Source organism: Hakea prostrata, chromosome 6 (assembly GCF_041222555.1).
Source record: "Hakea prostrata isolate BN-2017 chromosome 6, UWA_Hpros_2, whole genome shotgun sequence".
Classification (NCBI taxonomy): Eukaryota; Viridiplantae; Streptophyta; class Magnoliopsida; order Proteales; family Proteaceae; genus Hakea; species Hakea prostrata.
In genome coordinates, this window is record NC_142605.1 from 18,259,648 (window position 1) to 18,287,609 (window position 27,962).

General features: G+C 35.3%; 2 protein-coding genes, 1 long non-coding RNA gene and 1 pseudogene across 6 annotated transcripts; all 4 read right to left on the minus strand.

Annotated features, from left to right (window-relative positions):
- Positions 1 to 1,319: 1,319 nt before the first annotated feature.
- On the minus strand, positions 1,320 to 3,139 carry LOC149012424 (acetylajmalan esterase-like). The gene is given in 6 exon segments (XM_089159955.1): positions 1,320 to 1,577; positions 1,580 to 1,624; positions 1,737 to 2,010; positions 2,249 to 2,400; positions 2,483 to 2,695; positions 2,785 to 3,139. Coding segments are annotated over 6 exon segments (1,125 nt in total). The 5' UTR covers positions 3,056 to 3,139; the 3' UTR covers positions 1,320 to 1,407.
- A 1,971-nt stretch (positions 3,140 to 5,110) lies between these two features.
- On the minus strand, positions 5,111 to 11,151 carry LOC149012425 (ESCRT-related protein CHMP1B pseudogene; annotated as a pseudogene). Of its 3 annotated transcripts, none has more exons than XR_016174042.1 (2): positions 10,375 to 11,151; positions 5,111 to 5,129 (listed from the first exon to the last, which is right to left on the minus strand). The product of XR_016174042.1 is annotated as an ESCRT-related protein CHMP1B pseudogene, transcript variant X2 (transcript). The 3 variants fall into 3 exon arrangements; XR_016174041.1 differs by lacking the exon at positions 5,111 to 5,129 and adding an exon at positions 5,137 to 5,362; XR_016174043.1 differs by lacking the exon at positions 5,111 to 5,129 and adding an exon at positions 5,850 to 5,867.
- A 5,851-nt stretch (positions 11,152 to 17,002) lies between these two features.
- On the minus strand, positions 17,003 to 18,447 carry LOC149012426 (uncharacterized). The gene is made up of 3 exons (XR_016174084.1): positions 18,091 to 18,447; positions 17,266 to 17,411; positions 17,003 to 17,140 (listed from the first exon to the last, which is right to left on the minus strand). It is a non-coding gene; the product is annotated as an uncharacterized LOC149012426 (long non-coding RNA).
- Positions 18,448 to 19,943: 1,496 nt separating this feature from the next.
- Positions 19,944 to 24,838, minus strand: LOC149012427 (uncharacterized). Its single transcript, XM_089160106.1, has 2 exons — positions 21,773 to 24,838; positions 19,944 to 21,466 (listed from the first exon to the last, which is right to left on the minus strand). The coding sequence occupies exons 1-2, from the start codon at positions 24,771 to 24,773 to the stop codon at positions 21,105 to 21,107; spliced, it is 3,363 nt and encodes a 1,120-aa protein (XP_089016232.1). The 5' UTR covers positions 24,774 to 24,838; the 3' UTR covers positions 19,944 to 21,104.
- Positions 24,839 to 27,962: the final 3,124 nt, after the last annotated feature.

Below are 27,962 nucleotides of genomic sequence, written 5' to 3' on the forward strand. Positions count from 1 at the left end.
CAACAATCAAGTAATTATATGGTAACGTTTAGGGTTTACCACAAATTATGCAGTAGTGTCCCGAGGGGATTGTGACCGGTCAATGTATCCCACAATACTTACCATGCATAGGAAGGGTTCAGGCAATTTGATACAGGCTCAATACGCTCACCATTGAATTACCCTAAAATAGGATTCTTAAGGCAATGAATTAGATATAGGAATCCATTCTATATATCCGGCCCATAAGATGGTACCGATGGCTATGAATGTTCATGAAGTTAAAATGAGAATTGATGGTCAAGAGTTAGAATTTAAGTAAATTCCACCTTTCAAATTGTAGAAGCACATCACAGAATCACCCAAACCCTCATCCCAAAAGAAAATTAAGACCAAAAAGAGGGCCAAGGTGTCTTGAAATCCCACAATGACTCTAAGGTCATGAAGGGACATCATTTTGGGTTCCCATAGGTGCCTGCATTACCATCCGTGGAGTCACCTCATGGGTCCATCACAACAACAACAACAAAACAATTAAATAAAAAAAAAATACAAAAACTAATTTTGAAACTTAATAAACAATAAACCTTATTACAAGACCTAAGGTATGCATTTTCTTTCTCACAATTTCTCTTAAAGGTTATCTTAGGTTTATCCCTAGCTCTTCTAACTCCTTCAATCTGAATTTATATCACTTTTTCATATAAGGGCATTTATAGGTCTCTGTTGAACATGGTAGTGCCACTTCAAACGACTTTCTCAAAGCTTATCATAAATCTAAAAAAATATATCATACTGGCTGTCTATCAAAATATGTTGACATGGGTTAATCTTCAAAACAAGGGACAAAAAAATTTCGGGTCACATATAATTCTGTTTTTATTTACATTTATTATTATTATTTTATTTATTTATTTATTATTATTATTATTTTTTGGTGTGTGGATGTATTAACCGCTGAGTTCATTATGAGAGAGGCAGGCAACAGTTAGTTCAGTCTTAACATGATAGGTCACTCTTCTTTGTCTATTAACTGTCCACCTAACAACTGTACAGAAAGCGAAGTAGGAAAGATCAACAGTTAGAAAAAGTTATACTGAAAAGTCTTTCATTGAACACCATGTTTACAAATATGATTTTCTCACTGAATCTCTTGATTATGATTATAGTTCTAATGAAAAGATAGAAATTAATTTATGTTTTGCTTTTGGGTGACAAGTTTAAATTAATATAATCACTTTACAAGTGCTGTTACTCTCATTTGCAGTTCTGCACGAATAACAGGAACAGCTACGTACATCAAAGATCTGAGAGTTGGAATTGGCCTTGAACCAACTGTATCTGAGCCAAAATTATTTGTCCTTCAACATTTACATCTAATAAGATCTCATAAACATTAAATCACAGATTAAAATATGAAGCCAAATCCTAAAGCATACATTTAAGTTTAGTTGAAAGATCTTTAATTAGCCAATTTGCCATACGCATGTATGCCTTCTGGGTCAAATGAACGCCATCCCAGTTGATGTAGGTATCAGGAGAGGAACACACTGTTGAGTCTCCAACTCCACATAGATTCTCCCTATCAAAGTTATATTTCCCCCACTTCCACAACAAGCTTTCTGGAGAGAATCCCTTTCAAAACCTGAAATATTTAAAGATTGAGAAGGAATTGGAGAAGAAGAATTAGTAAATAATCATCCACATTTCTGAAAAGAAAATCTTTTAGAGAGATTATAAACTGGAAAATTTTATACCAAGCGAAGGAGCTTTGTCAAAGACCCATTTAAAGGCATTGTAATAATCTGCATAAAGTATATCAACATCTGGGTATTCATTTCTCAGTTGTTGCAAGGTTTTCCGGAGCTGTTTATTTTGAAACATTACAAAATTATTGAAGACTTTCAGACACTTGAATTCATCGTAAGCTTCAGTATCATTTGTCTCAAACGAAGTGAGATAAATTGGTAGACACCCAATTGGGAAATTCCCTGGAATTACCACTTGAGTTGCACCAAGTTTTATTACTTCCTGCATTCAATTAAAATCTCGTATGAGAATTCTTGAAAACAAAGTCAATACTAACACAAAAAAGCATAAGAAAAGTAGAAAAATAAAAATAAACAATCACATAGCGTACACAAGGATTTACGTAAAGCTCCAAAAAGTTTATAAAATATTTATTTTTTTCACTAATATATTCAAACACCCTTTCACTTCAGAAAGAAATAGATGTACAAATGCCAAGAACAGGAGTGACGAAACTCACAATAACAGTTGTTTTGATGGATTGAACAACATGAGGCACCAAAATCTTTAGCACCTCGTCCATGGTTCTGCCTTGGAAGAAGGCATAATTAAAATCATTACCACCGATCTCTCCCACGAAGAAAATTGATCGCTTAAGCTTTTCTTTACAGTCTATGAAGTTATAAATTGATCAAAATTAATAACCCAATTGAAACGAAATCAAACTTGACAACTGGTTTATTAAATCGATCACCTTTGTCTGTGTGGCAAGTGGATTTCAGGTGGGATTTCAACCAGTTGAGCTGAACAGAGAGAGAATTATTAGTTGATGAAGAAACAATATTGTTGTTTGCAAGGAAGGAAGAATCAAGTGCAGTAGAGCCAGCTACGGCAAAATTCACTCCATGAGTGAAATTAGCATTCTTTGCCAAGTAAGGATTGAGAAGCGGGAAACGAAGAGATGAAGCTGCAAAACATTTTATAATATCAGTGATGATCTACATGCAGGAAATCAAAACTTGAAAACTAAGAGATTATTAAAGAAAGATCTGTTACCAATAAAATCTATCATGAGAAGACCATTGGAGCACCTTCCAGTAGGTCTTTTGAAGAAAGAACTCCCATAAGGAAGGTGGGCATATCTGGAAGCCTTAGGAGATGTAGTTAGGCGAATGAGATTTCCAGTGTCAGCTATAGAATCACCCAGTTGATATATGGCATTTGGAGAGCAGAAACGGGTGGATCCAGAAGTAAATAACGGAAGAAAGAAGAGAAAGTTGAATATCAGAAGCAAGAAGAAAATGAAGTTTGTCTGAGAGGAAGCCATTGTTGTTGAGTTACACTAGTAATGAAGCTCACAGCCATGGTTCTTGCAACTCTGTGAACTGTACATATTTATAAAGAAGAAAACGATGTAGGAACATATTGATAACTACACACCTGATTCCCATTAATTCGTTCACCTAAATCACACTTTTCTACTATGGGTTGATTTGATAGTGAACTTCAGCTCAATGGGTGATCTCAGAATCATCACCCTCCTAACTGAGTAATGGTATAAAATATTGAATTTCATTTTATTCATTGGGGTTTATCCCAAACGAGTCATAAAAAGAATAGGAAAAAAAAATGAGAAAGAAAGAGATCATGGTATATAAGTTTGAAGCTCCCATACTCAAGAGTCAAGATAACCATAGAATATTTCAAATATATTTTGGACTCATTTGATAACTCATAGAAACCCATTTTTTGGTTTTTCTTGATTGGAGAAACAAAAAATATCTGCAATAATCTTTTGATAAAACTGTTTTGTATAAGGTGATTTTTGTTATGAACAATTTTATAGAGTGTATTCATGAAATTCGACATTCTAAACATAAGAACCCTGCCGATGCTATTTTTGTTTTTAAAAGCAAACTTTATCTATCGTCCTTAAAAGCGTTTCTGCTTCGAGATGTTTCATGAGCAAAATACTCATGAGTTATCAAATCGATCCTTAACTTGCAAGTCAAGGTAGCCAGATAATTTTTATAATATGATTTGGCTTTTCCATGCACGTAACAAGATTCCATTGCATGGAAATTTGCAAATCAAAACGTACTAGTATAGAATTACGCTACCAAATGCTTTGGGTATGCTTGTAAAAGACAACATCATTATTTAGACCTCTCAGTGAATACTTTTCAAGACTAACTTGATCTGGGTAATGAGAAATTAATGTTCTGGGGTGGGAAAAAGACACCACCGGCTGAAAGTGGCCCCAAAATTGTTACTCACAAACCACCTCAACCACTTCGGAGGTTGAGATAGAGATATTATCAATTGGTAATAGCCAAAATACTCACATAGATGAACTCAGTCTTTATCATCCAAATGTGTATGTATATAAAGATGCTTTTATGAAACATGATTTTGCATTTAAGTCTAGTGAGAAATGCAGGTGAAGGAACATGTGTAATTTATATAGACATTGGTGGATAGCTACTAGACGAGAGCTAACAGAGAGCTAACCACTCCATATTCAAAGTCAACCTCCCTTTGAATTCAAATTTCCATAAACGTTTCCAGTGAATGTTATTTTTCATATCACCCTTTCTAATCCTACTAGTACTAAAACAATTTTTTCGGTTTTTATTTCGTTGCAATTGAAAATTGGAGCTGAAGGGCAAACAAGAGAACAAGATATGAATGCTTTTTTATTCATCTCAGATTTACTTTCATTTCGTTTCATTACCATTATAAATATCCTTTTCGGGAGGTGAACAGGAACAGCAAGTCAGGTTCCTCTACCTTCAATGTCAAGTATAACTCTATCATGATCCCTCGACATCATACCATACATTCATGGGAGTTCACTTTGCCAGTGTTCTTTTTGGGGGCAAAGGCATACAAAGTGCCTAAACTGACTGCTGCCTGGACATGACCACCCGGTGTTCATGCAAGAGCAGAAATTCAAAACTGGATCAGGACGAATTGGGATTCTCTACTCATCAAGGTAGAGGATTGTGTTCCTCTCACACCCCACCACCACATATTTATGAAGAAGACTCACCTTTGAATATTGATAAAGTAAATCATAATTACTCAAAGGTCCACCCTTCTCCAAAAATGTATGTGGTAGAAAGATGTAAGGGAAACACAATCCTCCACCCCCATTAACTTCAGAAGACCAAGATTGAACAAATTCAGGCCCGATGTACCCTTTGGATGTTAAATGTCAAATTTGGTGCCTCGCTGAACCATATAGTTGGGGGGGGGGGGGGGGGGGGGGAACTTTTACATGGGTGACAAGGGTTAGGCTTCAAGCTTCGAACAGACAGACAGAAACTTCCCAGGCAGGGTATGTCCATGTCAGTGGATGGAAATTAGCCCCCATAGACCAGCAAAGAGAAACCAGAGGCCTGCCGGTAACCAGTTTACCAAGTTGAGTTGCAATCCATTCATTGTTTTATATTGTAAAAAGTGATGACAGAAGAGTGGTAGAGCTAAGTAATTACATGTCAGCTGGCATTCAATCTAGTTTTTTTGCAGCTACTCCAAAATACAAGTGTATAACACATTTCTTTGATCAAGATTAGATCAGCAGTTTCTTACCTCAATTGACAGTTTTGTTCTTCACGGAAGTCTAAACAGTCTGTAACATAAAACGGAGTATATGGTTCAACATGAATGAAATTAAATGAACTCTAGTATTTTCCCATAATGCTCTAAGACACATGAAGAGTTTCAATGCAATCGGTTTGGGATGCTGAGAAGCCAAAGTTTGATACTTGGCTACTTTCCTTAAAAACCCATGTTGTGGGAAATCACATCATTCATCAGAGGATAAATCTAGTGCCAGAAATTCACCAAAGTAGTTCATTTCCATGGAAAACAGAGTGGATCTTCAAATGAATTGCTCAAGCAGACTTCTAGATATCACTAAAGACTATCACCAGAAGAAAAGAAAAAATGCTTGCAGACTTGGAATAACTTCTTAACAGTAATTCTTAAACGAATGACATGATAAGTCTCTTCTTTTATTGTTGCTATATCCACTTGTTCAACAAAACTCTCATTTCTCCTGTTCAAGAGAATTGGGATGCAATCATGAGTTTTTGACAGGCTCTCAAGTTCACACTATTGACCAATAAAGATACCTATTGAAAAGACCATGTTATACGACCATACCTTGGTGTTGCCCAAGCTAATAGTAACACTCAAGATAAATAAAAATATAATGCAAAAAAAAAAAAAAAATCACCAGGGAGGTGGTATGTGTTCTTTGACAGATAATTAAGTTATGAGATGCTCACCTAACAAATTCCTTTGAAAAGCCCATGTTATACCATGCTATGCGTAACTTGTTGGCATTTACAGCACATGTGTGATAAGCCATACAATCCTTCCCTTTCAAAGAGATTGGGAGTGGATTCTTAATTCAGTGGAAAGTCAATTCTCACATTATTTGCAAGCTTTCCTTTTCTGATGTGATCACCATATTTGGTGGGAAAATACATAGAAAAGATGAAACTCTATCTCACAAAGGTGATTAAGGAACCTTAAAAACTATGCTACCACATGAAATAAAATTTTCAGGCATTCAACTATGCTCCCTCCTAATATAATATGCATCTTGCTCAATGACAATGAGAAAAGTATAATTACATATCCCACTGTTTGCTTCAAATTTCATGATCCTTTTTCTTGGCCTTCAATTCTTATTCATATGTTTAAAAGGCTTAAACAACCATGATACGAAAGATGGCTCCCCTTCATCCATTCAGCTTCAGACACCATAGAAGTCAATAGTGGTCTACTGATCCTTTTTGTGAGGGGGCCATCACTCCAAGAGTACTACTGTTACTTAATATCACCGCAGTACTTCCAGCCATTTTCAACCAAAATAAGGCTTCTAAAAATACAAATTGATGACTCTGATCACCTATACCAGCATAATTTTGGGTTCCATATGTGGGGCCCATCATCTTAAAAGCAAGAAGCAACATCAAACTTGGCTTTGAATAGCTTCTAAAAAATCAAAGAAAAAAAAGCAAAGTAAAACCCAAATTGGGTTTTGCAATTTTTGAATTCCTTTTTAACTTCAGCCCCACTCAAGAAGAGAAGAAAAAGAGAGAGAAAAAAAAAAGCAGGAGAGAGAGAGAGAGAGAGAGAGAGAGAAACCAGAAACAATGAGAGGTTGAAGAAGAGGGTTTTTCTTGGCTTCTCCGGCAAATCCGACAATGAGATTTCGCTGAAATGAGATTAAATTTGAAAGGATTGGTCGTGACATATAAAACTTCACATCCAATGATCAAAATTCTATTACACTTCACATGAAGATCTAGTGATCTTTCTCCATTTTCTCTTAGATTTTCATTTTGATGCCGGTGATCGTGTTCCTCTAATGCAATCTAGAGATGAAATACCAATGTACCCATTATTGTTATTATTTAATGATAATGGAAGTTTGGGTGGACTCCAACTCCGATAACAGTCCCTTAATTTTTTCCCTTGTGGGTTTTCCACATTAAATTTTTTTTGTGTGCTTGTTTCTATGGTTTGATTGGTGCTTTTTTGATCTATTGATGACTTTGTTACTTTGATTTCCACTTGTATATTGTTTAACACTCAACAAAGTGATATCAAAACCTCGTTTGTGGTTGTGTGTATTGGTAAATTAAAATGGAACGTAAGCTCGTGGACAATAGTTAATTTTAATGGGCCAAACTGATTGATTTGAATGCCTATGATGAAAGATCTCTTATTTTGTAGAAACTCATATGAACCTATTGAAAGTGATATTAATCAACCACCTGATAAGTCAGAGGATGAATGGACACAGTTAAATAGAAAAATTGTTGGCACGATTCGACAGTGGTTTGGATACTAGTGTTTTTCATCATGTAACAAATGAAATTTCAACAAAAGAACTTTGGAAGAAATTGGCAAGTCTTTATGAGAAACAACTGGAAATAAAGCTTTTCTGATGAACAATTAAAAGTAATAAAATACTTTTTACCTTGTGATGATAAAACCTTAATTGGACCACAAGTATCAGAATGTACCAATTATAACAAACTTGATATCCTACCATGATGCTTTTGAAATGAATCTTTATGCTGCTTACTAAGTAAACAATAATCACAAGGATTCAAAGTCATATCTTAGGTAAAAGGAATCAATGACTACTTTGCTAAAACTTGCAGTCCGTTGTCACTCATATGACCCAGTCTCCTATACCATAAATTAGGTAAGGAATTTACCATCTGTTGTATTCAATCCACTTTCACATAGCTTCATTATAATCTTGTACAAAGAGCAACAAATATCTCTTCTAACCACCACCAATGACCCCTTGGTGAGCTTCCATTTTTCATTGCTAAAGGTACTCTCAAATTTTTTTTAATCTAAAACAATCCCCAAGATCAAATTGAGACACAAATCAAGAACATGCTATACATCTTCCAAGCTGAGTGTATATCTAATGTTTGTCACTAAACAAACATCACAATACCTACAATATTGTAGGCATTGGTGTTTCCCATCTTCATAGTTCCAAAGTCTTATGCTTTGTATCTAGTGAAGGATTTCTTAATAGGAGTAGCATAATAAGAAACTTTTGTGTCAATAACCCACTCAATTTGATAATCTGACACATGCAAACACTAATCCTCACCAAAAGGAAGAAGAATAAAGCCTCATAAGATGCTACAAAGGCAGTGTTATTGTCATCATCTTTCTTCTGACGTTGTCTTCATTTTGCTCTTTTTCCAAATTCGACAATTTCTTTTCATGTGCCCCTCCTTGCCACAATGGTAACACTTGAATTTCTCTCTAGACTTTGACTTGTCTTTTGATTTACCACGACTCTTGGTTCTATCCTCACCTTTATTAAACTTATCATCACTCCTCCCCTTGTTCTCTATGACAAGTGCTTGTGCATCATTTAAACCCATGGACTTCCTTCTTGTCTCTTCATTCAATAATGTTTTGGTATTTATGCTCATTAATAGTTTACCCTCTAGAGTAGAATTCTTAACTAACATAACCAAGGTTTCCCAAGAATCTGGTAAGAAACTCAACAACAACAAAGCTTGCAACTCATCTTCAAGTTTAAGTTCTTCCGGTAAAGTCTCATTTACAATATGATGAAAGACACTGATATCCAATCACTATTGAATCGTGCCTACAGATTTTATATTCAACTTTGTCCATTCAGCCTCTGACATATCAGGTGGTTAACTAATATCACTTTCAACAGGCTCATGCAAGTCTCTAAAAAATAAGAGATCTTCCACTATAGGCTTCCAAATCAACCAGTTTGACTAATTAAGCTTAACTATTATACTCAAGGTACCTTCCATTTTAATTTACACAATACCCACAACCACAAATGAGGCTGTGATATTACTTTATTGGGCTAAACAACATGCTAATATAAATCAAAGTAACAAAATCATCTATGGATCAAACAATCACCAATCAAGCCACAAAAACAAACAAACAAGAATTTCTAACATGAAAAAACCCACAAGGGAACAAATTGCAGGACTATTATCGGAGTCCACCCAAATTTCCACTATTACCAAATAATAACAATACTGGGTACATCAGTATCTCATCTCTAGATTACATTAGGAGAACACAATCACTATTATCAAAATAAAAATTTAAGAAAAAAATGGAGAAAAATCACCAAATCTTCCTATGAATTGTGGTAGAATGAAATTCTAACCATAGGATGTGACGTGCTCGATGTCATGACCAATCCTTTCAAATTTCATCTCATTATTCCATCGGCTTCACCGAAGAAGCCAAGAAAACCTTCTTTCTTCAACCTATCACCATTTTTGGTTTTTCTTCTCTCTCTCTCTCTCCCTCTCTTTCTGTCTCCCTTTTTTCTCTCTTTTTCTTCTCTTCTTGCGTGGGGCTTAAGTTAAAAAGGAAATCAAAAGTTGCTTCCCTTTTTCTTTGACTTCTTAAAAGTTTTTCAAAGCCAAGTTTAATTTTGCTTATTGTTTTTAATGATGATGGCCCCCAAATAGCCTTATGGGTCATCGAACCCAACACATAATAAGATAACCTACTGTTCATTCTTCACCCTATCATACATGGAGCTTTTATAATTTCAATTATGTTTGACATGGTGGAAGCAAACATCTTTTTGTCAATTTATACACTTTTGCTCTTCTAATCCAACATGAAACACCTAAGGATCACAAATTAATTTCTTATGCCAACCAAACAGCATTTCAGGATAATTCAACTAATCACTATACTGGACATTTCCCTAAGAGTAAAGCTAAAACACATCAAAGCTTAAACCCTTACAACTAAACACCACATAAATTGAGAGGTTCTTAACTTATTTTAAACAAAAAAAGGCTCAGGGAATATCAATATTTGGACGGCCTACACATTATTTCTCTTGAGTAGGTAAATGAAATGAGCAATGATAAATTGAAGGAGCTAAAATCAGACATGAATCTGCCCACAGATAATGTAGTCCGAGAAGAAATTAATTCATAAGTCATATTATTTATACTTTACATGTATCATGTATGCATGATGGACATCCTAAATACAAACCCATGAGAAGCAAATCATCTGAGCCATCAATCAACTCCACAGATTATGCACGGCAGGTAAGAACTAAGAACTAACCGTGAAAATCAGGCAATTTCATTAACCTCTGGACTTCAACTCAGCCAAGCGCCTGGAAAGATCATCCTCATCGACCTTCTCCTCTGTCTTGACAGGAATATGTCCAGCAGCCTGAGGAAGCCCAACAGAGACCTCCAAACCATAATCATCGGCAACCTGTTGCATCAAGCTGTTGACGTCTCCTTCAGGAGTCGACAAAGAAGTACTTCCAGCCATAGAACTCTCCATGAACTCTGCCTGGACCTCCATATTCACAAACTGTTTCTCGAACTGATCCATAGTCTCCGACATCTTCTGCAGATTCCCGGTAGCAAGAGAGGATTCTAGGGATTTGACAATGGAAGACATGGACTTACTAATCGTTTGCATCTTAGCCTGCGTGTCGAGTCGGGCAACAACGGCTTCAAGGCGAGAAGCTAAACGGAGATAATTCATCTGTTCGCTACGCTTGCGGATGGCGTTCTCTGCATAGATTCTCGCACCGTCCATGTTCCCCTTCTCGATCGCTTTCTTGACTTTGAGTTTCTCCGATTTCTCCTCTTTCTCGCACTTGCGAGATTGGCGTTGCAGGCTCTTCGCAGTGAATTTCAGCTCCATGATCTGATTCATCAACCTCTCTGTGTTTCCCATGGCGACGAATTGTCAGACCGATCGATCGTTGGGCTGATTTCTCTCTCTCTGTGTATTGGGATTAGGGTTTCGATCAGATTCGTTCCTTTCTCGTTAAGAGTAAGGAGGGGAAGGGTGAACAATAGCTACTCCACCAGAAACGATTCCTTTTTTTCTTTTAGGAAAGGTTTTAATGCAGTGAGAACTAAATTATATATATATATAGATGCCGTCCAATTGGTGTCAGATGTATGATCTCACTATTTATCCCGATCGGACGTTAAAGAAGAGATTTCCTCATTCAAACTCTTTCCTTTTGTTTTAGGCTGCGTTTGTTTGCTGGAATAAATGTGGGGTGGGAAAATTCTTGAAAAAAGTGATCGAGAGGGCGCCGCACTTGTGTTACCAGTCACGAACGATCTCCCGAATCTTGCTGACTTGTAGGAAGCAACTATCGTCAAGGCGGAGAGGGAATCGTGCTGAGATTGGTAACTACCAGCAACCCACGAATGTCTAGGGTAAAACTTTATGATTTGACGGCCACCTAAAGAGATCGAGAATTCACCCAACGGTCGAGAATTGGAGGTAAAATCTATATAAACCGGTGATCTACTCACCCCAGAAGTATCTAAATCGTTTCCCTACAATTTTTATTCATTTTAGACTTTGCATCTAGCCAGAGTATTGTGATCAGTTCAGCGACTGACTTAAGCATCGGAGGTGGCCCCCGACCGAGCCACGTCTAACCCTGTTTTGCAGATTATCTTCACAGATCGGAAGATGCATCAAAAACAAAACAACAAAATGAATTAAAAGATGAAAAGTTAACAAGAACAGAAACCAAACGGTGTTGGTCATCTTAGTTATGGCTCTTTTTGGTATCAATTATCATTGTCAATTATGAGAAATTTTCATTATTTTAAATTGTTTGGCATCTATCCTGAATTTTATTTTTATTTAAAATAATAGAAAAACCTCCAAAATCCATAATGAACTTTTTGTCCATTATGGATTATGATGAGAATTTCATTATCTTCATTTGTGTAAGTTTACTTAAAGTTCTATAAGTAAGATGAGGGTAAAATAGTCAATACACATTCTTTTATAACAACCATACTTTTTCCTTCTTTTCTCACTTGTTTACTATCATTTTTAATAATTTTTTATCTGGACACCAAACTTATTTTCCATTTCATAATTTATTTTCGATAAAATTCACCAAACCATTTTTCATTCTTAACCAATAATGAATTCTTGTACTTATTTATTTTAAATAGGCATAATAGATAATGAGAATTGATACCAAAAAGAGCTTATGACAACAACTATCCATTCTTGATTGTTCGCTACTTACCTTATATTGAATCGACGAATCAAATCGATCAAAAATTTATACGTATCGGGTTTCGTTATAAATGAAGCAGATCTTAACTCACTGTGTACTCAGCTAATCTTATCAAACCATATATATCAATATATCATCATGCACTGTTTCGATGGATTTCGTTTTTGTATAGTGATGAGAACTTTTTCATCAAATGCTAATAAATAGTTAATTATAAGTTGCATTTGTAGGTTGTTTATGTTAATTAACCCCACCTTCCCTGCTTTAAACTTGGAAAGACTAAGAAGATAGAGTTGATTAAATTATTCTTGTACTAAGTACTTCCCTAAGTATCAATTTTTTTTTTTTGAAAAAACCTAGTTGTAGTCTTTTAGTGTACAAGGAGGTATGTTTGCACGTGATGATGCCGTGGGCATGAGGAATTTTATCCAGTCCGTTTCTGACAAGGAATTCCTTGTAGATGTGTCGAACATATTCACAAGTCACATAAAAGGATTGTGATTAAATTAAAATAAAAACTCTTTTATCTTGTAAAGACACATATAACACATCCAAAAGGAAATGGATAAAAATCCTTAGGCATGGTCTTGAGGTTGTTGCCTAGGAAATAGCTGGCAATTAGTCCCATTGGCAAGGTTTGAAACACTTAATTAATATTAATCACACTTAATGTGTTTGTTTAAGGCTAACAAGTTTGAGTGACATGCATGCATGTTAAAGAAAATGTTTAAAACTTTATGTATATTATTTTTTATTTAAATATATGTTTTAATCATATATTTTATCTTATGATCTATAACGAACACTTTAGTCCCACATCAAGCAAAAATGAGCTGATTATCTCGTTTATATATAGTAAAGACCTAGGTAATATATCTTTGGGATTAAGGATCGAACCCATGTGTGACGCGAACCAAGCTTGAATCCTAGTGTGAACCAACTATATACTAATAATCTATATGACTTATGTCATAAGCCTTAATCCAAAAAGCCAATTTTTTCATGGGCCCTAATCTAGAAAGCCCACTAGGTGGAAAGGTAGAGATGCCATTAGAGAGGCACTTTCCCTTAGGGAGGTTAGCTAAATAGGTACTTTCTTGTAGGGAGTTGAGCATAATAAGTACCCTCACAAAGGGAGGTGACCTTATCCTTTCACCCACAGCCTTTGGGGCTCTATATAAACCCATTTTCGATCTCATTTTTTATAATGAACTTTCCCTCTCTCTCTCTCTCTCTCTCTCTCTCTCTCTCTCTCTCTCTCTCTTGTTGTCTTTCTATTAAGCAATGAAAACAACCTGATTATAGTTGAAATAACCTTTTGGGGTGCAACCTTAAAGGTTTGGGTTGACTGATCTTGGGGGTGAAGACACATTTGGAACCCATATTGCATAAATTGGGGTGTCAAAATATCTTAAAGAAAGTAATTGTAGTATGTTTTAGCTCTAACCATGTTCATGATACAACAACCTTTCAAGTGTTCTTGCAGATTCCCCAGCAAATTTCAACAAAGATTCCTTAGCAAATTCTCAACAAATTTAAGGTATTTATTAACTGTCCTACTATGGCTACTGATGACACCATCGAAATAGCCAATACAACCATTGGAAATGAAACCGATAAGAAGGACTTTGCGAACACAAGTGCACTTAAGAAAGTTACTGAGAACAACACTTCTCTTCCATCTTTGCAAGCTTCGCAACCAACAACAAGAAAATCAGTTTTTGACAAAATCGAGCTGTTCAAAGGTAAGAACTTCATACGTTAGAAGCAAATGTTGTATTTTGCTCAAACAGAAGTTGGGATAGCATTTGTTCTGAATGAAACCCAACATGGTAAGTCAAGTGATCGATCAGAAAAAGATCGAATGGTTCACTGCATATTTCAAATGTAAAAATCGCAATCTAAATGCGTTGTCAAACAAGTTATACAATGTGTATAGCTCTTATGAATTTGCTTATGAAATCTGGGAGGCATTAGTCAAGAAGTATATTCTTAAGGATGCCGAAAACTTGAGGTTTGTGGTTGAAATTTTTTTGGAGTTTACAATGGTCGACGGGATTAGCATCTCTGACCAAATAGACAAGTATCAAGTATTGGTAGGGAATCTAGCAAAAGAAATATCGTTCTTCAAGATGCATTTGTGGCCAGTGCTTTGATACACAAGCTTCATTCCTCTTCGAGTGCCTTCTTGGTCTTTATGAAACAAAAGAGGAAGGACTGGACCTTTCACAGTGTTGTGGTTCGGATCAAAATAAAATAGAGGAACCGACTTAGGAATCAACCTGTTAATTCCAATAAGCTTAAGGCCAACTTGGTAGAGACTAACCAGAAAAAGAAATCTAATAAGTCTCTGAAATCCAACAAAGATGTTAGCTTCAAAAAGAAGAAGAGAGCATGCTAGAATTGTGGCAATTAAACCTACGAATATCATAAAGGATTACAGGGTAAAGAAGAAAGGAGGATCAGAGAGAGCAAGGGCTAATCTAACTGATATTGAGATCTACATTGCAATGATAACAAAGGCCTTTGTGGTTGAAAAGTCAGTAGCTTGGGTGATAGATATTAGTGCTACCAAGCACATCTGTGGAGATAGGAGTTTTTTTTTCCAAATACTTTGATGCTGCTGTCAAGGTCTTCATGGGAAATTCTCAACCAACTAATGTAATTAGAAAATGACAAATCACCCTAAAGCTTACCCTAGAAAAGTCTTGAAGTTGGAGAATGTCCTCTATGTACTAGATATTAGGCAAAATCTGATCTCTAGTCCTTTCCATAATAAAGTTGGGTTCAAACTTTCTTTCGAAGCAGTCAAAGCAGATTCTCCTGAAAAATGGTGTATTTATTGGAAAATGTTATCTAAATGAGGGCCTCTTGGTATTCAGTGTTTCTGAATTAATAAATACTTCGATTCTTGCTTATGTTCTTGATTCATTTGATTTATGGCATGGTAGACTAGGTCATAGTGGTGCTACTTATATATCTCAATTATGTAACTTGGGCATTATACATAGTGTTAAACCACCACTGACTAAATGCCAAATCTGTGTTGATGCTAAATTTACAAAGAAACCTCATAAGTCAGTGGATAGGAAAACGAATTTGCTAGAACTAGTGCATAGTGATTTATGTGACTTCAGATCACAAGAATCAAGAGGTGGTAATATATATGTTATCTCCTATATAGATGATTGTTCTAAATATGCCATGATATATCTACTGAAATCTAAGAATGAAGCCAACAATGCCTTTTTGTCTTATAGAGCGGAAGTAGAGAATCAACTTGGTAGGAAAATAAAAAAGCTAAGGATTGATAGAGGGTCATAATACTTTAGCCTTAGTAAATTCTTTGAAGAGAATAACATTATTTATGAGACTACTGCCCTATATCAGCCAGAATCTAATGAGATAGTAGAAAGAAAAAACCATTCACTAACGAAATGATGAATGCAATGTTAATCAGTTCTGCCAGCCTACCTCTTGACTTGTGGGGTGGTGTGATATTAACCTCATGTTATGTTTTAAACGGAATTCCCCACAAGAAGACTGGAATGATACCATATGAAAAATGGTATTTAATGAAACCTAGTGTTAAACACTTGAGTACATGGGGTTGTTAGGTCAAAGTGGCAATTCCAGAACCTTAGAAGCGAAAAATTGGTTCTAAAACCATTGATTGTGTCTTTACAGGATATGCAGTGCATAGCTCCGCATACTACTCATCTAACTAAGAACATGGAGGATAGCACAAATGACAAAAAAAAAACTATCTGAAACTAGTAATTAGGTGAAGCTCTCCTTTTCAATAAGGGATTTATGGTAGGCTTAACTTTCTCAACATCAACCCACACTTTACTTTTGCGCCCCCCCCCCCTTCCCCTCCTTTTTTCTTTTTGGTCATTTATATTAAAAACTAAAAAGAATTATAGCATCAAGACATTCACACTGATTACAAGGAACCAAAAACACTCATCCCACAACATTAGTTGCCCCTAGTACACCCATCCTCACTAGTTCCCTTTTAGTTTTAAAACGAAAAGCACTCAAAGCACATAGCCTTAGAATCTGAATTTTGGAAGGCCTGATGCATTCCATTCTAGTTCTTTCACAATAATCACTATCCATGGTGTATTTGTAGTTGAAGTTCCCAATGTTGTTGCCATACTTGCCAAGTAATTTGTTGCCATATTCATTTCCCTATAATAGTGGGAAAAGTTTCCATTCAACACTCCCTAAAAAGGATGCAAGCCTCTCCATGCCAAACTTTACTTTTGCTGTAAGATCATATACATCGCTGCAAAAATATGAAATCCGATCAACCTAACAACTACTCAAATATGGAGGGTCTTATTTTGATTTTATTTTATATTCTTTTTTGTGTAGGGGAGATCTTACTTGAAGTATGTGAAGCCATTTCAGATTCTCAGCATCTTCTTCATTTATCAGATGTTTATATGCTCTAGATTTATCGTAAAGCTGCAAAAAGATAGGTTGAAAATTCTTTTACAATCTAATGGACCATTAGGAAACTTACTACGTTTATCTAGTTGACTAATACAGTTTAGCATAAAGTACTTATGAGTTCCTATAAAAAGAAAGGTACCAAACGATGAGCAGAGGCAGATGAAGGCGAGTTGTCATATTCTCCATGTCTACCTATAGAGGAATTGAGCTAGTTTTACCATTGTCCATTTCATCAAAGTTATTAATGCCATACAATAGATTTAGATCCAAACATACACCAAAGTTTGGTAGACATTGTATGAGAAGGGGGCATGCTACTTCTTAACTGCACAACCTTCAGTTGAAGTTCATCTACAAGACCCGAAGAGAAATAGAACCTTAGAATAAACCAAAAAACGGAAATTAAGAATATGAAGTTCAAAGATGGGAAATGGTTAGTCTTTAGAAACCAATATTTAGCATCAAGGATAACATGCCTGTTGTCATAGTTCATGGGTAGGGACAAGGCACAGCAAGCAGTTCTTGGTGAACCATCCAAAAAGAGCTTATGGAGTAATGGTAGGAGGTAAGCAATTGTCTCTCCAGAGCCAGTTTTTGCCCAAGCAACAATATCCTTGCCTTCCTATACAACATCATGCAGTGGAAAATAACAAAAATAAATTACAAGAAGCAATATAGAAGCATAAGAACCCAAATTTCAACCCAACCATCTAATAGATGAAGTCAAGGTAGCATTGTAAAAATATGGTAATGGGGCTGATCACATTTGGATGTCATAAGCTATTTGCAGGTTTAAGAAACAAAGAACAATTTAACAACTAACCTACAACACCAGGGCAATAAAGGGAAGCAAAAAGCTTGGCAATGTTAATACAATGAAACAATGCGATCAATAAGATTGACCCAGAGAGAACCCATATTTCGAGTTTCAAAGAAAGGGAGAGAATGAAACAAGCCTGAAACTACAAAAACAGAAACTTGCGAGATGCATGTAGAGAAGCCCAATCAAGACGAAGTCCTAGAATACCAAGATTTCTCAAACCCTAGTAACACAATCATCCAAAGATGTTTGATTCAAGAATGAGAAGTTGGAGGAAGACAACATTCAATACTTCTAACTTCTTGATTCTTGAAGGCATCACTAGCTAAAGGAGAGAAATCCTACTTTTCCCACCACTAGATACAATCATAAATGAAACCGCATCTACCAAACAAAATGATTCTTAGACTAATTAAAAAGTGAAAGAAAAAAAAATAACATTCAGTTCGAGAAGATGAAACACAAAGAGTTACTGAAATACCTTTGCAGCAGGTATGGGAGACCTCTTTAGGATTTAATGTTAGCACGAAAAGAGGTTCTAGTTTTGAAATATCGTGACCGCTTTCTCCGTACTCTCTGTTCTTCCTACAGAACAAATCTAACATGTTCTTACAAAAGTGTTGACAATATTTGTTACTGATTCGTTCTTGAAGAATACGAGAATGAAGCGTTTTACCAAATGCTCATCAAATGTTCTTCCATTCTCAAAGGAAGATAAAAACACCATAAAAGTTCTCCCAAAAGGCAAGAATGTATCAAACAATGCACCTGCAACACTCTGATTGCAGTGGCTTTTGCTTATCCATTATCATTTTCTTGCAAATGCACTTGCAAGTATTTGTCTGAAAGAGCATGAGATCATTTAGTTAAGAATAGATATGAAGCTAACAAAAAGAAAGACTAAATCAATTGCCAATGATGAATGATTGTATCTGTTGGTGAGAAAGATTTCCAAGCAAAGGAACATAAACACATTGAACAATAGTTGTGAGTCAAAATGGATGCTATCTTAGTTTCAATTATCAGCTTTTAGACCATATCAAAGAATCGATCAATTCAAACTTGGTGGAACTGATCGATCTCACAAATATTTAACTGTGGTGCTTTTGTCTAATTAGAAACACCACTTTACGTTAAAGATTGAATTCTCAGTACTTCTCACCAACAAGAGTTGTGGGTTTCTTATCTATCAAGCAATAGCCAATCCACTTGCAAGAAAAGTGTTGTGAACTAGACCTCCATGCAGATCTAAAATGCAGCCATTGGAGTTGGACTCTACCCTTTGTAGCCATTGATATTGTCAAGGTAACGCAGAATGTTACTACAATAATCATGATAAGGAGTAGAAAACCTGGTTGCAAGTACAAAAACAGAGTAAAACAAGGGTTCATTGAAAGTAAAGCAACAGAAAAAATGAATTCATCGTTCAGTAGATTTCATCATGGAATCACGAACAAAGCAAAGAATAAGACTTAGGCTCTTTTTGGTATCAATTTATCATTGAGGACTTTTCATTATTTTAAATTGTTTGGCATCTATTATCAATTTTATTTTTTATTTAAAATAATAGAAAAACCTCCAAAATCCATAATAGACAAAGGATTATGGTGAAAATTTCATTATCTTCATTTATGCAAAGGTTTACTTAAAATTTTATACTTAAGATGAGGATAAAATAGTCAATACATATTCTTTTATAAAAAAACTATATATATTTTCTCTTTTCTCACTTGCTCACTATCATTTCTAACAATTTTTTTTTATTTTAACAATTCAAATTTATTTTTCATTCCATAATTTATTTTTGACAAAATTTACTAAACCATTTTTCATTATTGACCAATAATGAATTCTTGTGCTTATTTCTTTTAAATAGGCATAATAGAGAATGAGAATTCATTCAAAAAAGAGCGTTAGAATAGACAGCAAAAACTGAATTCTTCATCTAGAAGTAGTTTATGAAGTCTTTTCTTTTCTTTTCTTTTCAACAAAAGTAAGTCACAAAATAGATACAAAAAACACTAAAAAATGAAAAATTATTAGAAAATGAGAATGAAAATTGCTACCAAAAAGGCCCTTAGTTAAAGAGTTTAAACCATTACAATTGAACATATATATAAAGTATTAATAATTTTTGTTGAGAGACTATTTCAATGGTTTGACCTCAATCTATAACTGTCCATTGCACAAAGGCCCACCCCTTTGGTCTTCCTTTGGTCCTTGTAAATACGCTTCTACTGCTAGTACATTGGCTTGAACAAATTTAATTCTTTGAGGCAAAACATGACTAGCTTAAACTCTATGGAAAGAAAAGAGGGCACTTAGATGGATGTAATTTACCCAAAAGAAACTTGAAAGAGCAATTTCAATGGCTATAGAATCCCCAATAAAACTTCAAAAGTCTATATTTTACTTCTTTTAGATAAACATGTTCGGTAAGCATGCAAAATCATTGACACCACTAAACAGTTGGAAAATGTTTTAGTTCATCATTGAAAAACAAGTAGGATATATAATACTTGTTTTGCAAAGTAGACGATCACATACCCCAATTGCAGAGCATAATTAAGATCCACAAGGGGTAGGAACTAGCTTGGCTTTCACATGTTTCGACCAGCACGGATTACCTCGTTAACAAGCAACATTAATTGGGAAGCCCTAAAGGCTGAGAAAATGAAAGGAGATATTCTGATAGAGAAGTACATTTTAAATAAACTACACTAACAATTGGCATTGTAACAAGATCTACATAGATCAAAACTCATGTTCACAAAAACCCCCAAGTATTCACATGGACAAGCAAGTTTCCATTGGGATTAGGTTGAATTGTTGATGTTACTCTAGTAAACTCAAATAGAATGAGGCTCTTGAGAGAGATGTGACTGTAAAATTTGCAAAGTTCTGAACTTTGAATAGTTTCGTCACTAAAAAAGTATAGATAATTTTCTAGAGATGGGGATAAACAAATTTGTAGTTCCTATAAAAGGTTACATTTTAAAAATAGAGTTCTACTCATCTCTAGCCAGCCAAACACAGAGAATTTGAAGATTTAAGGAAAGAATACAAAATATACATTATTTTCTCTTCTTCTTTAGTCATTTCTAGACAATCGAACACAACCTTTTAAGGAAGTAGTTTGAATGGAAATAAAGACCCAATCCAACTAACTTAGAGAAAGTACTATGACTGCTATGAGTTATCTTGTAGGGTTTAAGAGCCTTCTACTAAGTCTCCTAGGTCTAGGAATGTGGCTAGTCAAACTGCTTTGTTGACAAAAGGGAGACAAAATCAATTCTCACTTGGATTTGACTACTTATAAAGTCAAAAGAATTATAATTGCTAGCAATCAAAATGATTAGTTTGGAAAATGTAAATTGCAAAAATGTTGACTATGAGTGCTTTTACCTAACTCAAGGAGCAGTCTCACTTAACTTATTGAGCAGTCTCAAATGAATTACTTTAATCCCCATTGATCAAATGATTTATCAATCAAAACTAATGCAGATCAACATCTTGTAGGTCACTTATAGTAATCGTCTGAAAATGCTCCACAAATATTTGTCGAGAAACAAGTAGCTCTTTTGATACTTGATGCATTGTTGGACGAGATCGTGGATTACTGCATAAACATGCAAATGCTACTCTCACAATAGAAATTAGATCATTTGCAATATTCTGATTTGATGGAAAGGTGAGGCGTGAGTCTAATATGTCCCCCAATAATATCTTTTGACCAAATGGCGATGTTAGAGATGAGATGAGCTCCGCTGGATGACTTCCCATAATTATTTCCAGTGCAACTACTCCAAAACTATATACATCACATTTATCAGTTAACACCATGGTGTAGGCAAGCTCTGCAAGAGGGGAAAAAATAACTGTGATAAAAATGTCCAAAAACAAATGTAGAAACTACATATTCAAGAAGAATTTAAGAACTTATTACTTAACATAAATATGAAAACGTACAATAGAACATGACAATTCTTAGGATACATACGAGATATATAAAATTTATCTTTTCCATTTTCAACATTAAATATAAAAATATTTTAATAGCCTAATTCAATAAATTCAAAGGTTTTCAATATTAAAATATAAATAAAGAAACCTTAAAAAATGACAATAAGAATATAATATAAAACAAAGGCAAATGTAAATACCTGGAGCAGTATATCCATGAGTTCCCTTAAGTGACGTCCAATTGGATGAGTCTGGATTTAAGAGTTTGGCAATACCAAAATCGGATACCTTAGCCTCAAGTTCGAAGTCTAGCAATATGTTTTTGCTTGAAATATCTCGATGAATTATTGGGGGAGTACAATCATGATGCAAATAAGACAAAGCATTTGTGATACTTTTGACGATGTTTATTCTTTTGAGCCAATCCAACTCTAATGCCTCTGCTTCAGTGCTCAAGATATGAGCCAAGTTTCCTCTTTCCATGTACTCATAAACAAGAAATGTGCATCGTTGATGTGAACAAAAACCGTAGAGTTTGACAATGTTTCGATGCCTAATATTTGTCAATATGTGCATCTCATTTTCAAAGCTTTCATTAATTATCCCATTACCCTCTAGTGAATGGAACTTCTTCAGGGCTACTACATGACCTGTAGGTAGGACTGCTTTGTAAACGCTCCCATAAGCTCCAATTCCAATACAATATTTGACGTCAAAATCTTCTGTTGCTTGGATTATGTCCTCATAAGCAATGTTACCGTCAAAGTTCCATATTGATAATATATTACCATGATTTCTCCTTGTTGCTTCTACATGTCTTTGTTGTTCTTTTTTTCTCAAGAAGAAACCAACAAGAATAATTACAAATGCAAGGACTACGATTCCTATCAAAGAACCAATGATGGATATGATGATTTTGTGTCCTTTGTTACTATATCCTTCATTTGTATGAGATCGATTGCATGGTAGAAGACCTTGAAATTCACCACATAATCCTTTGTTATAGATAAATGTTTGTGGTGAAGCAGCACGTTGAAAAACCTTACTGTTAGGAACTACACCAATCAACTGATTATAGGACAAATCAAGGAATTCCAAGCTAACCATTTCTTCAAGAGAAGGGGGTATAGAGCCCATGATCATGTTGTGGGATAAATTAAAAACTTCCAACAACTTCAAGTTTGCAAGTTGTGTTGGTATCGTTCCACTTAATGAGTTATGGCTAAGATCCAATTGTATTTGTAAGGATACTAGATCACCAATTGTAGATGGAATGCTTCCATTAAATGAATTACAACTCAAATTTAATAACAACAACTTAGAACATTGACCAAGTTGTGCTGGAATTGATCCAATTAGTCTATTTGATGATAGGTCTAGATGATCCAAATTGATTAACTTGCCAATTTCAATTGGTACATTCCCTGAGATCTGGTTTCCATTTAAATATAGCTTGAGCAAAGCGTATAGGCTACCAATTTCTTTTGGTATTTCACCAACAATTTTGTTGTAAGAAAAGTCAAGTTCTCCTACTTGATTTAATTGACCAATCTCAATTGGTATCTTCCCACTGATATTGTTTTGAGAAATCTGTAGCACCGACAAATTCTTGCATGCTCCCCAATTTTCTGATAGCTCTCCGTACAGTTTGTTGTGACTTAAATCAATATATTTAAGATGTGGATGGACACCAAAACTATTGCTTATATTTCCTAGAAACTGGTTGTGATCAAGTCTGACTCTCCTTAAGCTCGTGCAGTTTCTCAAGTCTGGAATAGGGCCGATGAGACTGTTGTAAGCAACCGCCAAATTTTGAAGTGCTTGTCCTTGGCATATTCGCTGTGGTAAGCCTCCAGATAAGAAGTTGTCAAACATTACAAATGCTACAATGGAGGCTTGGCTACCCAAGTTTTCAGGTATGGGACCAGATAATTTATTTTTACCCAAATAGAGCATTTCTAGTCTACTTAAATTAGACAGAGAATGAGGTATTGGACCACTGAATTTGTTTTGAGACAATTCCAAATCAATAAGATTTTCCATTACTCCAATTTTTGAAGGAATTGGACCAGATAATTGATTATCATCCAAGAAAAGTGCCTCTAGTCTACTTAAATTAACCAGAGAATGAGGTATTGGACCACTGAATTTGTTTTGAGACAATTCCAAATCAATCAAAATTTCCATATTTCCAATCTCTAAAGGAATTGGACCGGATAAGTGATTCTTATACACGTAGAGTGTCTCTAGGTTGCTTAAATTAGCCAAAGAATGAGGTATTGGACCACTGAGTGTGTTTCTATAGAGTTCCAATTCGATCAGATTTTCCATATCTCCAATTTTTGAAGGAATTGGACCAGATAATTGATTCTCAAACAAATAGAGGATTTCTAATCTACTTAAGTTAGCTAGAGAATGAGGGATGGAACCAGTGAGCTTGTTGGTGCTTAGTTCCAAGTCAACAAGATTTTTCATGTTTCCAATTTCTAATGGTATTGGACCACTGAGTTCATTATGATGCAAGAATAGATACTGAAGGTTGCTCAAATTAGCTAGGACAGAGGGCACCATTCCAGTTAGTTTATTCCATCCTATTGAGAATATAACCAGATTTTTCATACTTCCTATCTCAAATGGTATTGTCCCATTGAATTCATTAGCATAAAGCTGTAAGAATTGCAGTCTGCTCAAACTAGACAAGGTGGGAGGCAGAGCACTTGAAAGATTATTGTTGGAGAGATCGAGGTGGGTGAGTTTGGTGAGATTACCAACATTCAAGGGTATGGACCCAGTGAGTAGATTTTCGCTGAGATTGAGACGGAGGAGATTAGGAAAGGAAGAGAAGGTGAAGTTGTGAAGCGTACCTTGAAGCTGTGCTTGGAAAAGGTTAATCTCAACCACGCTTCCAACTTTGTTGCAAGTTATGCCAAACCAGTTGCATGGCGACGCTAATGATGATGATGACGAGGAAGTGAGATTCCAAGAACCGAGAGCAGCAAGAGAGTAGTTTTGAAGGGCGGCTTTCCATTTGAGGAGAGCCTCAGCCTCAACTTGGGTTGACGAGTGAACAGACGAAGATCTGCTGCTTCCCGCAGCAAAAGCAGACGAAGAGAAGAGGAGGAGAAGGCAAAGAAACACCAGGACGGTTGGAAAGAAGAACAAAGAGGATGATCGACTAGTAGCAGTGGAGTAATGAGCCATTTGTAAGTTGGTTTGTTGGCTGGTTATTGGTTTGCAGGTTGGTGGTGTGGTGTTAATTTATAGAGTTAGCACAGCAGGCTATGGATCATGGATGACCAGCGAATTAGAGGAGGTCTTAGATTTCAATGGTCTTGTTTTCTGCTCCGTCTCCTACGCAAGCGACTTTTTTAATTAGTCTTCAGTATATATATATATATATATATATTCTCCCCCATCTCCCACGGCAAGCGACTTTGGTATAAAGCAAATAGGGTCCACTTACTTTAATGGAACTTTTCGAACAAATTACTTGGGTTGGTTTTTCAAAGGCAATTTCTTCTTTCATTTTCTACCTTTGTCACATCATGCTTTTAGTTGATTTCATCGACCCAAATAAAAGACTCAATGGAGAAATAATTTTCAAAATTTTACTTGAAATAATGTTTGAGAAATTGATGTGAAATGTATATTGGAGAATATTACTAATATATGTGCCGTCCGATGTGTGTGAACCCAAGACCTCTCAATTGGAATTTGGGTTATTGATCGCTCAACTAACATACATGGGCGGAAAGCCTTATCTTTTTTTTTTTTTTTTGAAAGAAGTAATTGATAATATTAACAAAAGAAGAAGTAATAAGTTCTGTCAGAGGCGTCACTATAAACAAGCTCAATCAACCTAGGCGAAAGAAGGTTACAATCAAATACCACCTCCCCCGACACGGAAAGAAAACTAGCCAAAAAATCAGCACAAGTATTAACCTCCCGAAACTTGAATAAACACCCTTAAAACTTGAGATCAGGCCCTCAGGTTAACTTCAAATTTTTTATAATTTGTTCATGTTCCTGAATGAAGTAATTCGTTTGAAATTTGATTTAAATGAGAGATCCTTCTTCCAGTAGCGGTCCTTTTTCCCACTGAAAGGTAATTTATATTAAAATAGTGAAAGGAGGAGGAAAAAATGACACTTTACAATATATACACCATTATGCGATTTCCAATTAAATAGCATAGTAAATCATCATCATCAACCAATGTGCTTCTGAGCCACTTATTCATCTTCCACCCTTTGGAAAAAAGGAACACCAATGTGCTTGTTTTTCCATACGTTAGAATTTTCCTTTTCTTAAGTTTCGTTGCAAAGTCAACTAAATGGGGACAGTTGGGTTGGTTTTTCAAAGCCAATTTCTTCTTTCATAAAAATTATACTTTTTCTCTTTTTTCTTACTTGTTCACTATATTTTCTAACAATTTTTTATTTTGATACTAAATTTATTTTTTATTTAGTAGTACGTATTTAATTTTATCAACATACCCCTTTTTTTTTTTATATAGTAGTACTTATGTGTTTAATTTTATCAACATACCTTTTATTTTTAATACCATTTTTAATTTCACTTGATAGCAGTATTTTTTTTTTTGTTTTTTTTTTGATAAATTAAAATTTTTTCAAACGCCAATAGGAGAGACACCATTCAAGTTGACCTACGGGTCAAAAGCCTTGGCTCTAGTAAAATTGATGGTCGGGACTCTCAGAGAAAGAGAATTTGAAGAGAAAGCAAATGCAGAGGGTCTATTGGACACCTTGGAGTTCTTAGATGAGGTTCGAGCAAAGGCAACAACCCAAATACAACAATACCACAAAAGTATATCATCTTATTGCAACACCCGAGTAAGGCATTGGCAGTATCAATTGGGAGACCTCGTTCTAAGAAATTCTGCAACTTCAGACCCTAGGCACCAAAGGAAATTGGATCCTTCATGGGAAGACCTTATATGATCGTCAAGCCAGTAGGATCGGTCGCCTACTGGTTAAAGAATCCAACAACTGGCCGAGACTTGAACCGACCATGGAATGTAAGAAACCTGAGGAAATTTTATCCTTAAATCGTTTCATTTTATGTATTCACGATCAAAATTTTGCAATACGGTTCAAACTTAGTAGTCAATGAAGTTATAAACCCGGACCAAACCTCTTTTGAATGAGGGGCATGTGTGTGTCGATAGAATTCAAAAGGCTTTGGTAATGACCGACTAAGACCTTTTAACACTTAGAAAAAATTTCCGAGTTTTTTCTGAAATTTTTCTAAGGAAAGGTTTCGGGTAATGACCGACTAAGACTTTCTAACACTTAGAAAAAAATTTAGAATTTTTTTAGAGAAAGGTTTCTGTAATGACTGACGAAGACCTTCTAACACTTAGAAAAATTTCAGAGTTTTTTCCAAGGAAAGCTTTTGTAATGACCGAGTAAGACCTTCTAACACTTAGAAAAAAATTCAAAGTTTTTTCTTAGGAAAGGCTTGGGTAATGACCTTCCAACACTTAGAAAAGACTTCAGGGTTTTTTCTAAGGAAAGACTTCAGGTAATGATCGACTAAAACCTTCTAATACTGAGAAAAAATTTCCTGGAAATAAATGCAACAATGAGGCCGACCAAGATTCTTAGAAAAGACTTCAGGGTTTTTTCTAAGGAAAGACTTCAGGTAATGATCGACTAAAACCTTCTAATACTAAGAAAAAATTTCTTGGAAATAATGCAACAATGAGGCCGACCAAGATTCTTTGGCATTTAAATCTAAGATTCATTTCAAGTGGAGATTTTAGTTTAGCATTTCAGTTCACTTAAAATTTGGGAATGAACTGGGAATGAACTGAGACTTGGAAAACAAATTGTTGTCACATTAAGGAATTTGATTTTTGAACAAGGGCCATAGGGGGCCAACCCTTACAAAGAGAAAAAGATGAAAAGAACAAAGTACCAAGCATATTCGGTAAGAAGAAGAAAAAAAAAAAAAAAAAACAAAACAAAAAAAAAAAAAAAAAAAAAGCAAAAAAAAAAAAAAAAAAAAAAAAAAAACAAGAGAGAAATAAAACTATTGGTTATCTACGGCACCATTGGCACCATCATCAGTAGGGGGCTTGTTGTTGGTCAGCAACGTACTCGGCGAGATCAACATTTTCTTCCATGGCTTTTAGCTCATGAGTGGTTGGGGGCTCATCACTCATATAACCCTCGATGTTCGCGTTCTCTGGCATGCATCGGGCTTCCGGAGAACCCATTCAAGAGCTTCCAACTTCAACTCCTCGAAGTCCTCTATGTTGCAGACATCTTTATGGGCATCGGTCAAGAAGGCAACATTCTAGGTTAGAATGGATCTCCATACCTCATTTTGGTCATCACGGTAGGCCATGGAGTTGTAACAAGCAAG

What these genes read in the sequence shown, in the direction of transcription:
- LOC149012427 (XM_089160106.1), bottom strand. Translation starts at nt 24,773, where the DNA reads ATGGCTCATTACTCCACTGCTACTAGTCGATCATCCTCTTTGTTCTTC. An exon ending in TCATGGATATACTGCTCCAG is followed by an intron (nt 21,467 to 21,772) that starts GTATTTACATTT and finishes CCCCTCTTGCAG; the next exon opens with AGCTTGCCTACACCATGGTG.